Raw genomic sequence first — 16,234 nt, 5'->3', positions numbered from 1 at the left:
AGTCGGGTCATCACCACAGCAACAGCCAGCTCATGTAGCCTTAGCAACTGCTGGCTCATTTTGTCATAAATAACTTTTCCAGAACTGGACTAACTTTAAATATTTATTTTGCCACAACTTCTTCATGGCCCGCTGTTGTAGAAAGCAGTTCTGCAGCCAGCCACTGCGAGAGCCATTACTTCCTCTTTGTTGTAGGTTACTTAGATTTTGAAACTGTCTAAACCTCCCACCATTTCCTCAATTTAGCCCCTACAACTGTTCCTGCACATGGGAACGACAGGCCTAAATATTTGCTTCACGGATTTTCAAAGGGGAAAAAACAATTCAGTTTAATGTGCTCTACAAATGCAGATACAGGTATATTATTACTTGGCAAAAAAGTATTTCAATCAGTGAAAATGGAATTCCAAGTGTAATTCCAGGAGCAGTCACCAAGGGCGCTGTAACAAACAGTACACCAGTTGTAAAAAGCTGAGGATTCACGTTTTATTCTGACTTGACATTATTTTCACCTAAACATCTGATCATAAAGGTGAAACTCCAAGATTGAAGTCAAATGTGGGTAAAAAGAACTTTTCACAACACAGTTTCAGCAGCCGCCAACAATTAGACACTTAAAATACTTAAAAAGGCTAAAGGTTTGGTTTACCAGCTGGACTTTGTGGACTTGGGTAAAGAGAACTGACCCAGAACCAGTATAAAACTGGGTCTTCACAAGGTGCCTCCTTTCAACTGATCTCACTTCCTATCATTTATTGTTAGTTTTCAAAATCCTTCCTGCACAGGTTGTTTTTGTAGATTTGTGAGAAAATGTCAACGCCACAGACGAACAGCAGCAAAACCGCAGAAACGAGCTGATGGAGGAACCGTCTGACTCCGATACCTGATTGGTTTGATCAGTACCATAAAAGGGGACTGAAAACCAGCGCTCAAAATCACTGAGAAGTGACCATGAATACCTGTTCCAGTCCTCTTCAGGGAAATGGTGTCTTTTCCTGACAAGGGCATGGCCGCGTGCACAGGCCATCGTCCTCTTGGACGTCAGACAGATGTTGCTCTGCTTCAGCTCCCAGGAGCTGGAAGTGGTGGGATAATGGGGATTATTTCAGGAAGTAAGGAAAGATGCCGGAGTTTCCCATGGTGTTTGTAGACGAAGGTGGTCCAGGCTCTTTTTGGTGAGGTCAGGATCTTGAGGGGCAGCTGGGGCGGAGCTAAAGAAGGCTGGTTGGATTTTTCAGATATTTCTGTTATGGATCTGAAAACGTCCCATCAAGATTGGGACAGGGCCGATTCTGGAATGCAACAATTCCACATTTGAATAAAACAGGTTAAATCATCCATTTTTAGAGTAAAGGCTTGATTGGAAGCCAACTGGGTTCACATGGGACAGTTCAGATTACAGAACTCTTCCTCCATTAGACCCAGTTTGCACTGCAGTGTTTCAAACTGGACCAGATTAGTCCAGATGCGATTAGGTTTGGATTATAATTATGTGGACACTTGACCTCTGAGGTCTGCAAATGGTTACATTTATATGGTCTGAGAGCTTTGGAGCGCTCGGGACGCTGAGTTCTCTGCATTTGTCTGAGTCCTTCATCTGGGCTGATCTGGAGCTGCTGGCTGAGGTTAGCAGCTGCAACCCTCTTTGGGTGCTTGGTTGTCAGCATTGAGTCGCCCCCCCTGAGGTGCCGATGGTTTGTGCTGGACTCCCGACTCTGCAGCATTCAGGTCTAAGCTGCCATCCTGGATGTTCTGATAGATCCTCTTTGCTGCTTCCAGGAAGGCTTCTTCCACGTTTTCTCCTCTGAGAAAAAAAAATTCAGACACAATAAAGACTGAAGAGTCTTCACGTCCATTTCAGGAAGTAAAACTTCGACTGTACGCTCGTGTATGCAGGAACCGGGATCAATCAACAACTACCTGAGGGGAGACGCTACCAGGGGTCAACCCCCTTTAACTTTGGTCCCCAGTCAGGCGTCAACTGGGTCAGGTTTTCTGTGTATATTTGTGCGCATGAGTGTGTGAGCTTACGTTTTAGCGCTGGCCTCTAGAAACAGTAAACCTGATGAGAAACAGGCGGTAAAGGTGTCAGTCAGTGGGCGTTCACCTTCAGCATTACCTCAGACGCTCCTCACCATTCTCCTCAGCGAACTGTTTGGCCTCCTCGTAAGTTACGTCTCTCTGGGCCTCCAGGTCGGCCTTGTTTCCAATCAGAATGATGACCTGGAGACACAACAGAAGAAGGCAAGTCTGCTCTTTCACTGCTCATCCTGGAACAACAGCAGACACCTGTCTGTGGAACTGAAGTCAGCAGGTTGGAATGATCAAAGGTCACCTGCAGCTAGTCTGAGTTCTTACCTGAAGGCCAGAACAGGTCCAACCGAGCTGCTGAGCATTTGTCTAACCTAATCTGGTTAGGGTTTTTCAATGGTCTCAGCGAAATGTTCAGATAAAAAGGTGGGGGGTGGATAATGTCTGTGAAAGTCCTCACAAAGGTAGAAGTGCAGAGGTGTGTGTGGGCGTGTCCACTCACTGTGTTAGGATTGGTCAGGTTCCTGGCATCTGTCAACCAGCTGCTGAGGTGATTGTAGGTGCTTCTCCTGAACAGAGAGTCATTGTCATGACAACATCCACATGACACATGACTCCACCCCCATCAGTACCTGGTGATGTCATAGACCATGAGGGCCCCCGCAGCCCCCCTGTAGTAGGACCTGGTGACGGCCCGAAAGCGCTCCTGTCCGGCTGTGTCCCAGATCTGAAGCTTCACCTTCTGACCATGAACCTCCATAATTCTTGTTCCAAACTCCACCCCGATGGTGTGAGGACAGTCTGCCATGACTGCACACAAACACCTTTTTAGTTCTATCTTTGTGAGGACTCCCATAGACATGACTCCATCAGAACCCAAATCAAATGTCTATGATATCAAATGAAACTGGCCACAAAGATGCCTTCAAAAAAATGTGAAGAAAATGAAACAGCTGCCACATCGATTAAATCCTGTACTTTTATGAAAGCTCTACATTTCAAGTCAAGCTCAACTTTGTTCACATGCTTTGACGACAGCATTCATATGATTTATAATGTTTACTATAATAAGCAGTGTGTGACACGTGACATATTAGATGAGATGAAGACGGGATGGGATGGAGAAAGTGTGGACAAGTTTTTGAGGGAGGAAGACTGACAAAGCAAGAGGAAGAGTTGAAGATGAAGAGCAACTCACATTTTTTCTCTGTGAACTGATGGAGCAGACAGGATTTCCCCACTCCCATGTCCCCTGGACAGGTGAGCAGAGAACAGAGTCAACACAAACACTCCCAACTGTCTCCATTAAACCAGTAACTTTGTAGTACTCCAAAATGTCCAACTTGTTTGATTTGATCCCTCTGTCCCAGTATAATCAGTCCATTTATACCTTCTGTCTCTGTGTAACTAGTCCATTTATCCTCTCTGTTCCAATATAATCAGTCATTTTGTCTCTGTCCCAGTATAACCCGTCCATTTCTTCGTTGTCTCACATCGTATCGACGAACTCGAGGGTGTGTTTGTTATGTGTCACTTGTGGTCGCGGGGCGGTGCCTTACGCTAAGAGACAGTTCTGCTCTTCCTTCGTGAACAGCGCTCACATAATTATTTAACATGCAGCATGTCATTTCCTTATTTCGGTTCCTGTGTTTGTCACTCACCGATGATGATGTACTTGAAGATGTAGGAGTAGTTGTAAGGTGCGGCTGTCATTTTGGCACTGTGATGATAGATAAAGAGCATTAAAGCTCAGAATTATTTAGAACTTTGCTTGGTGTCGGCGTCCACGCCCTGTCTGAACCGAAACCCTCACAACTCGGATTCTCAGTGGTCAAATACCCGCTAAAAAACATTTAATCTTGCATACATACCAAAGAAGCAAGGCTAAGCCAGTTTACCATTTGGTGCTACAAGACACATGGTGACAGTACTTTACCAAGAAAGAAGCCACATTTGACACAAAGACTAAAGACATCAGCTGACCCGAGTCACCGAAAAAACATCAGAATTCCTCCTGGGAAATTAGCTCTGATGCTAACCGGCTAATAGCTGTACTTCTCTTTAAGCGTAGGTGAGGACTTCACAAACAGGCGAGTAATGTTAATAAAGATTCTAAATCGACACTGTAGGATTGAAAAGAGGATATTCACCTTCGGTAATAGTGCTTATTCGACCTTTGAATCAGGTTTCAATGTAGATCGAAGGGCTGATTGTTGGTTAGTTAGCCCAGCGAGCATCCAGGAAACCTCTCTCCTCTTCCGCGATTCTTCTTCTCTGGTTAACCCCCCCCCAGTACATAACATTGATTTACTGCCACCAAGTGGTAATAATGTGAATGGACGTGCGACAGTATTTTTTTTATTATTATTTCTGTTGGAATTTTTTAATGACTCCATGTAGCCAGATTAGTTCGATCCTCTTGTGTTTGAGACCATGTTGAAATTCTGGCTTTCTCTGAGGATTCTAAATTAAGTCTATCACAGCAGGCAGGAAAACAGGAGGAATGTCAGGAGAGGCTGGATAAAATATAGAGGGGGGGGGAAAGCAGAGATGACTGAGAAATAAAGGACTTATCAAACAGATGAAATGAAAACAAAATTTAATGTCAAATCAGGTTTATTATAACAGTGTTTAGTAAAAAAACAAACATTTTCCTGAGATTATAACAATAGCTGATATAAATGAGTGATTGTCATAGAAACCTTAAATTGTTTTACATAGAGAATTTAAAGCCTAACAATGTTAAAACAGATTTGTCTGTGTCCGGTATAGATGGTGTAAAATATGATATAAAAAGTGAGGTTTTTTTTTAACTCTTTAGACTTGAGGTTGATTTACTATAATAATTCTCACTTTTGTATGTGGTCATTCGCTCCTCCTCCACTTCAGATCCCTGTGTTTCTTTGTCACTTTAGATTCAGAGATATGGATTGTAAAAACTACAATTAGAAGAAAAGAGTTCTGAAGTTACAGTTAAACTTGAATCTTCAACAGCGTCGGACCTCCAGGTCATAGGGTTGGAGTCTGATGATGGAGAAGCTCATTGGATGTTTGCTGTCAGGCAGATGCTTTGGTTTCCCACTCCTGCAAAAACAGAAACCTTGATGTCAGCACAACTCATCATGTTCTGCTCTTTTTGCACCATCATTCAGGAAGAGCATTTAGACACGTGATCATTGGACCTGTCAAAAAACACCAAAGGTCGCACTGAAGGCTTGTTTTGACAATAACAGGAGACAGAGATGATATGGATGTGTGACTGACCTTCCTCCTCTGGAAGACCTTCCCGTGTTCGATGAACAGGGATGAGGGCGCTCGTCTCAGGGAGGTTTTGGCTGAGGCTGTCCGTCGCAGCAGAGGGTTCAGGAAACCTGCCTGGACCAGCAGAGATGTTCCAGGGGAAAAGCATGAAGACCATGGAGCAGCACATTTCTGCAGCATGAACGCGTGAACATAAAGACACAACATGTAGAGGATACTGATCCTACCTGAGCGCGCTCGGTGCACACTGCCAGCGACTGTCTGAAAGAGGTGCGCTTGTTGTGCTTCCCAGCAGAGGTCAGGTTGATCTCTGAGCCTGCCCTCAGATGCACCCTCCTCTTCTCTGTCAGCTCCAGCTTCTGAACACCTCGTTCCACATCCGCTGACTTCCTGTCTGAGGTAGAGGAATAGGTTTCACTTAAGTCGATCTGGTCTTTCACAACATTATCAAATGTATTTCGGAGGAGATTAAGTATTTGTCCATGTGGCGATTAGCTGGAGCACGAGTGGGAATGACTGACTTGGTTTGGTGAGGATGGTGTTGCTATAGGTCACAGAGTCTTTGGACAACATTGAGCTGCACCAAACTGAATCCTGAGAGCTGCGGAGCTGAAGAATGAAGGTGGACTTGTTAACACATCACTTAAAAGCTCATGGTTTGGTGGCTGTGTAGAGGGTACCTGGTGTTCCAGGATGGAGCTGTTGGAGTAGATGTGCTGGCTCTGCTGTGGCACCTGGATCGGGTCGTCCATGTAGTTGTTGGAGGTGGGAAATTTCTGAAGCTGCAGCCCACTGAGATGAGTTTATTATCAGAAACACTCATAAAATCATTTTAATAAATAACCATCCACTCCTCCCAGGCCTTCCTACCAGGGGCCTCCTCCTATGCTGTCTTGTGTGCTTTTGTTGTCATGGTAACTGTGATTCGCAGCTCCATCCTGCAACACCTTTAACCATCGCCTCTTTTCTTCTGGACTGCTGACCTGCAGCGAAGGTTAACACACGCTGTCATGACGCCGTTACCACCAGCTATTTACTCCTTTCTCAGCTCACCTCCAGCACGGCCACCTGGTCACTGATGCTCAATCTGATCCGGTACGAGTGTTCTGTGTCAGGACCGTCCCTGATCTCACACCCTGTGAGCGGGATGGAGTACTGAGGCGAGTGCTCTGCCTCGCTCACCCCCTCTTCCTCTCCAAACATGTTGAGAAGGCTGCCGTTAACCTGACACAGTAAACTCTGCCATTGACAGTTCATCATCACGCTCAGGTAACCTGGCAACCACACAACAGCCACATTAGGCTTCACATGAGGTTCGTCTGTCTTTGGCAGCATCAAACTGTAGAACTGCCACAGTCAACCAGAAATAAAAAAAAGCCTAGTTTTATTTTTACAGATAAAAGATCAAAAATTAGGATTGATAATATCAATAAAAACCTTTGTGACGGAGGCTTTGCGGAGGTGAAACCTTCTGGCCCTCACAGATGAGCGAACCCGACTGTAGACAACAATACAGCAATGAAAACACTGACTGTGTGTGTGAGAGAGTGTGTGTTCCTCGACTTGCTACACGCCAAGGACCAAAATAGACATTCTACTACTGACCCAGGATCAGGGGTCAAGGCTCAGGGGGTGAGATGGGTGGACAGGAGCTGGGAAATGCATTATGTGTATGGAGGTCCTCAGAAAGATAGAAGTAAAAGGACGTGTGTCTCTCACCCTGCAGGACAGCATCTGATCTGTTGGGCTGCTCTCGGGTGGTGTTTCAACTCCACTCACTTCTTGGATCACCTGAGCACACAAACATGTAACACACACATGAATACTACACACCCACACTTTGAATATCTTGTATGCAGCTCTGAATACTATTATAAAGGTTCTGGTTCTGGTTGAAATGAGACAGAAAAATATTTGATTCCAAATTTGTCTCCACTTCTTGTTTGAGCTCCTCATCTTTGGCCTATGACTTTTTCGTGGTTGTCAGTGGATGAATTTCCCAGGTTAAATAAAGCAGATGACAAGTGTGTGTTTGAACTTTGGTTTGAAGAATCAAGAGATTTTTTTTTAAGAACACTTCTCAAAAATGTTGAATAAAGACAGCAAAGACAATTAGAATCGTGCGCCATACCCTCCTCCACTCGTCAGCCTGCTGGAAGCTGCTATATCCCAGCACCAGTGTCTCAGAACCCAGCAGAACCAGTTTGAGCTGATGCTGGACCTTCCTGTTACACTTGGACTTATAGACCAGATGACACCCTTGCAAGTTCAACTCCAGCTGAGGCAGCAGGTCCTGAGCGCATTTATAACACTGACACACACACACACACGCATGCACACGTGCGCACACACACACACGCGAGCCCGTACACAGACACACAGACACACACACAGACACACACACACACACACACACACACACACACACCACACACACACACACACACACACACACACACACACACACACACACACACACACTCTGATTTAACCCACAGGGTCGCCCCTGTTGTCAATGACAGACAATACATGTCAATGCTAAAGCTAATCTATTTTAGCTTTTGGTGTCTCAGTTTATTATTTAGAAAATTCAGTTAAACAGCAGCTAATTTAGCAGCACTCATATCATTGAATCTCATCTAATCTCAATTTAAAGGTAGCAGCACAAAGCAGCAGATGTGGTTCCTCCAGTAAACACTCATCCACTAACAAACATCTGAAAGACTGACCAGCAGCACGTCCTTCCTGATAATGAACAGCTGCTTGATCCACTGTCCAAGCCACTTCCTCCTCCAGAGATAACCACAGATACGGGACTCAGGGGCAGGCCTGAGACAGGGCTGAGATGCACTCCATTGGATGTAGTGAGCTCTGTCTTTCACAGGCTCCTCTTCATCATTTTCATCTTCCTCCTCCCCATAAGACTCATAGTGGCTGCTGTCTGACTCTGTCTTTTCTGAAGAAATAACAGAGATGGCAGATTAATTCATGATCAATCACCTCATGGCGATGTGATGATTATCAGGCACCAGTGTTTGATGTGCCTGTTTCTGCTACATAAGGCGCAGCCTCTTCATAGGTATCATCATCATCTTCATCATCAGCAGCACCACCTCCTGGACCTCCTGGAGGGAGGGGTAGCGCCGCTGGACCCTGGATAACACATAAACAGGGTCAGGGTTAATGTTGGAGCGTGGATTTAGTTGGGTTGTAGTTTAGTTGTGTGTGTATGTGTGTGTGAGTGTGTCTAATCAGTTGCCATCAGTGACCACTTCCTCCCTCTTAGCCAATAGAGGCCAGATGACCTCGTCTGTAAATACTGAACGTCCTGCCACTCCCTTCATACACATACAACACACACACACACACACACACGGGCGTGCTCCTCCCAAACCTCAAGAGGGCCCAGGCTGTTATTATGAACCCCCTCCTCCATTTATCTAAAAAAATTCCCCTTTCAGGTTCTTGGTACTGAATGCAGTATTTTTGTTTGCTTTCACAACAAAAACAGGAAGCTGTTTCTGTTGTGATGCCTCTGTGTCCCATAATGCACTGTGTGTGTGTGTGTGTGTGTGTGTGTGGTGTGTGTGTGTGTGTGTGTGTGTGTGTGTGTGTGTGTGTGTGTGTGTGAGAGAATACCCCATTGGTCAACCTGACAGGTGAGCCCTGCTTTAACACCAGCTCAGAGAGACCATCAGCATCTGGACACACATATATGAGATTTCTGAAATTGTGGCGATTCAGTCTGACTTACTGTTCCAGCAGACTCACCTGTCCCAGGTGTGTTAATCTGTTCATTGCTAAGAGACAATGATGGGCAGTTCATGATCATGTACTCTGCATCTTCTATGCATGAGAAGACAACAAAAATTCATGTGGCTTCAGTTAATACTGCAGTTAGCATCAGTACCAGAGTAGAAGTACTAATTCCTGTATTATTACCAGGACCGTCGGCACCCTGTAGCTGTGACAGAAGCTCAGAGATCGATTTCCTCTGAGCCTGAGCGATGTAGCTGAGGTTCTCCAGGTCCAGAACCAACAGGAAGGACTGTAGGTCACACAGTAGCCTGGACAAGACTAGGGAGGGGAGGGGGGGGATTAATAGTATTGTTATTATTAATCATTGTTGTAACTGCTAGCAGTAATAATAAACAGAGCTGCTGGTTTGATTGTGAGGGAGGAACAGCAGCTTTGTGGTTCCTCTGTTAATGAGTAGCTGAGACCAGGCTGGATGCTGACGTCTCTACCTGCTCAGGTGACCTTCTGACATTACACATTAACTGAGGCCAGAGCAAACACACAGATAAGCTGATAATATGTAACACATACACAAAGATCCCAGAGCACAACAACCTGCAGAACCTCCAGAAATATTTTCACTGAAACAAGAAGACTGAAACAACAAGAGGAAGCAAAATCCACCATAACCAGTAACTCATACTGGACCACTAGAGCCTCCTACACTGTTTGTCTTCTGTTTGTTGGACTGAAGCTGCTGCAGAGGCCTGAAGGATTATCATGAGAAGGAGGAGAAGATGTAGAGAGAACAGACAGCTCTTGTGTTCCAGCTCCATTCACAAAGACAGAGCGGGTCCAGTTGGACTGGGCTGAGTGGGAGACCAAGGTTAAAAGTCCCTGATGAAGTTGGAAGCTCCTGTTCAGTTGCTGCTTTAAACACTGCTGCTCATAGCTCACACATCCACAACACCTCAACAACAACAGACACAAACATCTGGACTCTTCCTGCCCAGCACCAGTCAGCACCACACAGAGAGGAAGTGAGTGCCTGTTTGATGATTGCTGGAGCTCCCTCTACAGGCCATCAGTGCAAAGCTCTGATAGATGTGTCCATATTTGCCACATTTGATCACTTTGAACCTGGCTGAGAACAACAACCTTTATGATGATGCCATCCTATAGAGGAAGAGACAAACAGCAGAAGAGACCCAAGGAAAGACCTCAGGGTTGTTCCTGAACACAGCTTATCACGGGATCAACATTACTTCCTGCCTCTGGCCTTGATGGTGCTGAAAACACACACACACACACACGCACACGCACGCACACACACACACACAACACACACACACACCACACACACACACACACACCACACACACACACACACACACACACACACACACACACACACACACACACACACACATCGCTGAGTTTGTAGGGGTGCTGACAAACTTTGGAAGGTGTTCTGGTAAAGGGGGAAGTGCCAGGACACCTTTAGAGTACTGCCAAGATGCCCTTGAGCAAGGGACTGAACCTCCCATAATGCTCCCATAGGGCCCACCGAGGGGGCAGGGGTGGACCTGCCTTCACCCACATGTTGCTGGGATCGACTCTAGCATCCCCCAATGGCTCCAGCAGGGTTAAAGTGGTCAAAAAGACCAAGAACTTTGAGATATTTAAAAAAGATCTGTGAGATCAATGAAGGAGAGAAACTAAAATGGGAAGATTCTTGTGGAGGACTACTGGGAACAGTCACCTGACTCTTGGGAAGAGATGAGTCTGAGTCTCACAAGGGCTGAGCTGGACCTAAAGCGTTCTCATGACAACTGAGGTATTTAGAGTTGCCATCCTGTTAGACTGCATCCAAACTGTCCATATTAGAAGAAACAGGAATTGTGGGCACATGTCATCATGACGATACCAGAGTTTCTAAAGAACGGAAACTTTCCAGAAGCTAAACAGTCAATTAGCTGCATCTCCTGAGAGGAGTGGGAGGACGAGGAGGAGGGGGAGTAGGGGGTGATGGTGATGAGGACGATGGGCAGACAGCGTTTCCGATTGCTGCTGCTGTAGTTAACATGCCATTAGTGATAAAATTCAGCACAGCTTCTCTGAACTTTAGCTGTTATTGGAAGAAAGAGCAGTTCTGAAAGGATCAAAGAGCAGCTCTGAAACACTCACACAATGTGTTTGGTCTATTACACCTTCACAATAGTCAGGAACTGTTGTTGAAATGAAAGTTCCCTTCTGATTTCTTTGAGTGTGAATGTCTCACTACATATTTAGGATTATAAATATTCATCCTTACCCTTCTGTTTGTCCATGTCTGTCTCAGCAACTCTGGGTGTTCATTTCAATGCTGAAAACACTGCACAGAACCCTGAAACACTGAACCTCCTCTTCCTCCTCTTCTCTGCTCCTCCTCTTCTCTGCTCCTCCTCTTCTTCTTCTCTGGTTCCTCTTCATTGGTCCAGTCACTGTCAGGCTTCATCTGTGTGCCATTGTCATCAAAAGGGCGGGGACAGAGAGGAGGCCAGCCCCATCTCGTCCCATCCTGTCTTGTTAATTGATTTAGTCCTTCTGTCTCTTATAAATGATTTTATAACTGCTGGTTTACATGAGAAAAAGAACAGTTGTTTAATTTTTGTTGTTGATGTTGTGCACACATAAAGTTAACTTTTATAGATGTAAAACATATACAGTATATCAAAATATTTGATTAGGGTATTTAAATGTTGCCATATTTGCTGGTTAAGTTTTGTGAGTTTAATGAATTCCAGTGAGAAAATGTTGCTGGACCTTGGGGGGCTGTGCAGCAGAAGGTCTCAAACACGAAATGAAGTTGCCAGAGATGAGATAGGATGTTTTTGATTAGTCTGAGCAGCAGAAAAATTAAAACAGAAGAAGAATGTAAATGAGCCGCTGATTCTGTTCTTTCTTACAGAATCTGTATTCGTCAAACCAAACATGTGGCTTATCTCTGAGAGGACGTTAGCTCATCTGGTAGCATGCTGCTAGCATCGTTTCCTGTTACCAGACACAGTTCAGGAATTTGATGTTAGCATAATTTGTGGGAGCAGCTGCTCCAAGATGAGTTCGGTTAGTTACTCTGACAACACTGGTTGTCAGAATAACTGGAGGAGGTGGAGACACGGTAGACACGATGACTTAGGCCAGGGGTCGGTAACCGGCGGCTCTGGAGCTGCATGTGGCTCTTTAGCGCTGCCCTAGTGGCTCACTGGAGCTTTTTCAAAAGTATGAAAATGTAAATTGTTTTAATATAATTTTTGTAGGAGGAAAAACATGAGAAACTTTCTTAAAGTTTTCCAATGCTGTAAAAGTGGGTATAATAAATATTTAATTTCAACATCTCATTATAATGGAAGTTAAACTTAAAGCACCATCGTACAGCAGAGTGGTCACGTGGTGCGTCATTCTCTCAAAACATTTCATCATGAACGCTCATTATGTATTTGTAGCCCACTTATCATTTGGAAAGTAGGCTAAAACAGCTAATATAGACACTTACAGCATGTGTTGCCTTCATTATAAGCCCTATATAAGGCTTTTAATTTTTTGCAGCTCCAGACAGATTTGTTTCTTGTTTTTTTGGTCCAATATAGCTCTTTCAACATTTTGGGCTGCCAACCCCTGACTTAGGCCATATTAGTCCGGTGGAGTTGACAGAATAAATATTCATATTCAGCTGAAAGCAAATAAAAATGTTTTTTTTATTGTAACTCATTGATCATGTTTCATGTCACCACTCATCAGTTAATCATTCCTAAGAGAGCAACTATCATGTGATTATTGTGGTTTAGGACAGTAGCAGAGGCTTCCCATAGGTGAATGAGCTGATCTATGACCTCAGTATGATGTCACTGAAACAGCCCTCAGTGACATCAGATACATGCCATCATTAGACAGGAAAACCAGATGGTTTCAATGTCACATATCCAAAGTTTACATGCCCATGTCAATTAAAAAAAGAACAGATACTTTAAACAAACAGAATAAAAGTAACAATCTTTGTGTCATCATTGGATTTGTCACATCAACTCACTTCCTGTTTCTTGTCAGCATCATCAAACAAATAATCTGAAGTGAAGTGATGACCATCATCGTCATCATCATCCTCCTCCTCTTTGCCACGGAAACAGGAAGTGTGTAGTGGCAAGGCAGATGTGATGGAGGCTGTGGTGGTTGCAGCTTGTTGGTGTATGTGGCAAAAGTGAATTCAAATATAAAATGCTCAAATTTGCTTTTAAGTGTGCCACAAGTCCCATTTTACCCTCAAATCACACGAAAATGAAGGACAGAAGAAATAAAGGTGGAAAACTGACAAAATGACATCACTTCCTCTCAGTCTCGCTACTGTTAGCAACAGTTAGCAATCCCCTCAGCAAACATGTTAAAACCTCCAGAGCACACCAGCCAAGGTCAGAGGAGTGGAGAACATATGTGAGGCCTGCAGAACCTCCAGCTGATATAGACAGTTCTGACAGATCCAGGATCAGTTTTAGATCAGCTGACAGTCTTCATGATCCAGAGGAAAATCATTTAATATACACATCATTCATGCAAATCCAAATGTTTCCAGTGAGGTGAAGGCTAAAAATATCTGCACGTCATTTGGTTAATGGACACAAGTCAATGGGACAAACCTCGAGTTCAAAGGTTTCAGTGAATAAAAGCTCACAGCAGCCAATATTGCTATAAAGACCAACCATCAAATATACCAAAACTCAGAAGAGAGGAAGGAGAGGAGGAGGAAGAGAAGAAAATATAGAAAAGTGTTTGCTTTCATCTGAATGAAATGAAACTTTAAAATCAACTTGATAAAATCACTCAGTCACATGACCTCGGCAGTCACATGACCTCAGCCAAATCTGGATGTTTTACCAGTGACATCATTGATGGCTGAGCCAATCACAACAATCTCTCCCATTAGTGAAGAATAAACTCTAAAGGAGTTTGTGTTGGTAAGATCAAAGATAAAGATGACATAATCAGGCAAGCTGTTGTTCTCCTCTGAGCAGATCAAGAACATCACTTTAAACAACTTTACAGAGTCCAGAAAATACGATTTTGAAACAACAATCATTAAAACAACAGGACGTCTGTAGGTGTCTGGTGTTCAACGTCCTGCAGCCAAGCCTGAGTGCCTCACTAACAGTAAGCTTCTGTGGTGACGATGATGCTGATGAAGATAATGATGATGGTGGAGCTGATTGTGACAGTCGGGTTGGGTGTCAGAAGAGGACGATTATGGGAGTTATCAGAAGAGGCAGACTTTCTTCTTCAGCTCATTTCTCTTCCACACAGACAGAAGGTCAAAGTCCTCAACGGTCATTCCAAAAATGCTGAAGAACTCCTCTTTAGAAAGGTGTCTCTGGCAGGGGGGTGGGGGGTGGGGGGGGGGAGACAGGTGTTACGCATACAGGTCCAGAGTGTGTGTGTTACTATGGGTTAGGTTTAGTGAGTATCAAATTTACATCCTTCTTATTATTCTACCAAAGTGAATACATTTTTGGGGAGTGAGGACATTTTTGCCTGGTCCTCACAACTTCAAAGGCCTGTTTGCAGGTGAAAATCTTGAGGTTAGAGCTGGGTTAGGGTCAGGGGTCAGAGGGGTAGTTGTGATGTGTGTGTTTTACCTCCAGCTTCATCCTGTCCACACCAGGGGGAAGTTTGCTCCGCCTTCTTTGAGTCACCAGCAATGTTTCATAAGGGTAGATCTATGAAATCAATCAAGCGATCAATAGAGATGTAAAAGAGGTCTGACAGCAGTGAACAGCTTGATGATAAAGGTTAGTTACTTTATGACCCCACATGCTGGGAAGCGAGCCCCCTCTGTCCATCTTGGAGTCTCCATTCTTCAAAACAGACACCTCATGTTACCACAGTTATTGATTATGGATCAGAAGTCAGAAAGATCAGACTGTACCTGAACATCTGCAGGGAGAAAAGGATCATTCCATGAATGATGAAGACTGAAAAAGTTTGTTACATTCCTTCAGGTGAAGTTTTACCTGTTTTCTCAGACGAGCTGAATTCGGCTGATTGCAGCTGAAAACACATACAAAGAAGATGAGTGATGGCGCCGCCATCAGCCGGAGCACTGACCTCACTTCTGTGTTCAACAGCTCTCACCCTGGACACGCCCTCCCTGGAGCATGCTGGGAAATACCCTGCCCTGGAGGTGCTGGACCCTGCAGAGGAACACAGGTCTTTTACACTGGGGAGGGGCAAGGGTATCACCAGTAGGACATGAACATACCGTCGTGATGACTGTGGTCTGGCAAGGAGCGTGTCTTCCTCCTCAGAGGAGGGGCAGTGATCTCCAGCGCCTCCTTCAGGATGATCTTACCCAGATTAGATTGAATCTATAGAGACCAGGTAACACCAAGTCAGCTCAAGAGGAGATTAAACCAGATCAGATCATATCAAACTAGATCAAAATAAAACAGCTGTAATAAAGGTTTATAAATATCTCTTCAAGCTTGCAGACCACAGTTGAGCAGATGGACAATAAATAAAAGCTGTTTCTCTGATGCTCCTATGTGGAACTGTGACCTGATCTGAAACCTGTTCAGACCAATCAAATCGGTTCAGGTGGGAAAACCTTGTCGAGTTCTTTTTTTTGAAGCACTCGGAGGCTCCAGAGATCATCAGCCAGCTCCTCTTCCTCCTCCTCCTTGTCCTTCCTCATCTCCTTCTCTGGGCAGAAGAAAAAAAGAGGAGGTGAATAGAGACTTTAGGAAAATTGACATAGAAAGGAAGGAAGAAGGCATGTGTGTGTGTGAGTGTGTGGTTGTACCAATCACAGCCAGTGAGGGAGGGCAGGGCCAGGACTCCATCTCAATCTTGGATGGCAGGTTTGGATCTGGAGGGTGAGCTGCTGGAAACTTGGAGGATTCAATGATCAAATCCTCAAAGTGTTTCCCCTGAGGAACCTGAGAGGGTGATAGGTCTGTCTCACACATGCGCGCACACACACACACACACACACATGCGCGCACGCGCACGCATGCACACACACACACACACACACGCACACATTTAAGGTTTTTACAATTTACATTTTTGAAGAACCTTAATTTGTTAATCAGGTTTATTAAATGTGAACACACCTTGTTTGTAAATAGGAGGCTTTTTATAGATGTTAGTGCCATTTTCTGAAAGAAAGAAAGAAAGA

General features: G+C 44.5%; 2 protein-coding genes across 4 annotated transcripts; both read right to left on the bottom strand.

The window, feature by feature from the left end:
• Window positions 1-472: 472 nt before the first annotated feature.
• Window positions 473-4,330, bottom strand: LOC130526293 (ras-related protein Rab-14-like). The gene is made up of 8 exons (XM_057033829.1): window positions 4,182-4,330; window positions 3,693-3,751; window positions 3,230-3,283; window positions 2,664-2,841; window positions 2,534-2,600; window positions 2,136-2,223; window positions 2,032-2,062; window positions 473-1,804 (listed from the first exon to the last, which is right to left on the bottom strand). The coding sequence occupies exons 2-8, from the start codon at window positions 3,742-3,744 to the stop codon at window positions 1,627-1,629; spliced, it is 648 nt and encodes a 215-aa protein (XP_056889809.1). The 5' UTR covers window positions 3,745-3,751; window positions 4,182-4,330; the 3' UTR covers window positions 473-1,626.
• Window positions 4,331-4,629: 299 nt separating this feature from the next.
• On the bottom strand, window positions 4,630-12,489 carry si:dkey-220o5.5 (actin filament-associated protein 1-like 2). 3 transcript variants are annotated; one of them, XR_008950697.1, is made up of 16 exons: window positions 11,345-12,489; window positions 9,235-9,369; window positions 9,064-9,138; window positions 8,932-8,993; window positions 8,322-8,445; window positions 8,022-8,248; window positions 7,424-7,603; window positions 7,012-7,083; window positions 6,730-6,790; window positions 6,346-6,566; window positions 6,163-6,275; window positions 5,973-6,084; window positions 5,814-5,901; window positions 5,520-5,686; window positions 5,296-5,402; window positions 4,630-5,115 (listed from the first exon to the last, which is right to left on the bottom strand). XR_008950697.1 is itself a non-coding variant. In XM_057033821.1 (16 exons), the coding sequence occupies exons 1-16, from the start codon at window positions 11,358-11,360 to the stop codon at window positions 5,089-5,091; spliced, it is 1,791 nt and encodes a 596-aa protein (XP_056889801.1). In that variant the 5' UTR covers window positions 11,361-12,489; the 3' UTR covers window positions 4,630-5,088. The 3 variants fall into 3 exon arrangements, 2 of the variants coding, with proteins under 2 accessions (XP_056889801.1, XP_056889802.1); XM_057033821.1 differs by having other exon boundaries at window positions 5,296-5,406; XM_057033822.1 differs by lacking the exon at window positions 7,424-7,603 and having other exon boundaries at window positions 5,296-5,406.
• Window positions 12,490-16,234: the final 3,745 nt, after the last annotated feature.

This window comes from Takifugu flavidus, chromosome 5, assembly GCF_003711565.1.
Source record: "Takifugu flavidus isolate HTHZ2018 chromosome 5, ASM371156v2, whole genome shotgun sequence".
NCBI classification, from domain to species: domain Eukaryota; kingdom Metazoa; phylum Chordata; class Actinopteri; order Tetraodontiformes; family Tetraodontidae; genus Takifugu; species Takifugu flavidus.
Note: the sequence above shows the minus strand (reverse complement) of the source record. Positions and strands in the feature narration are given on the sequence as shown.

What these genes read in the sequence shown, in the direction of transcription:
- LOC130526293 (XM_057033829.1), bottom strand. Translation starts at nt 3,744, where the DNA reads ATGACAGCCGCACCTTACAACTACTCCTACATCTTCAAGTACATCATC. An exon ending in TCAGTTCACAGAGAAAAAAT is followed by an intron (nt 2,842 to 3,229) that starts GTGAGTTGCTCT and finishes GTTTGTGTGCAG; the next exon opens with TCATGGCAGACTGTCCTCAC. An exon ending in ATGGTCTATGACATCACCAG is followed by an intron (nt 2,601 to 2,663) that starts GTACTGATGGGG and finishes CTCTCTGTTCAG; the next exon opens with GAGAAGCACCTACAATCACC.
- si:dkey-220o5.5 (XM_057033821.1), bottom strand. An exon ending in GATTAACACACCTGGGACAG is followed by an intron (nt 8,994 to 9,063) that starts GTGAGTCTGCTG and finishes ATGTGTGTCCAG; the next exon opens with ATGCTGATGGTCTCTCTGAG. An exon ending in ACCAGGTGGCCGTGCTGGAG is followed by an intron (nt 6,276 to 6,345) that starts GTGAGCTGAGAA and finishes CCTTCGCTGCAG; the next exon opens with GTCAGCAGTCCAGAAGAAAA.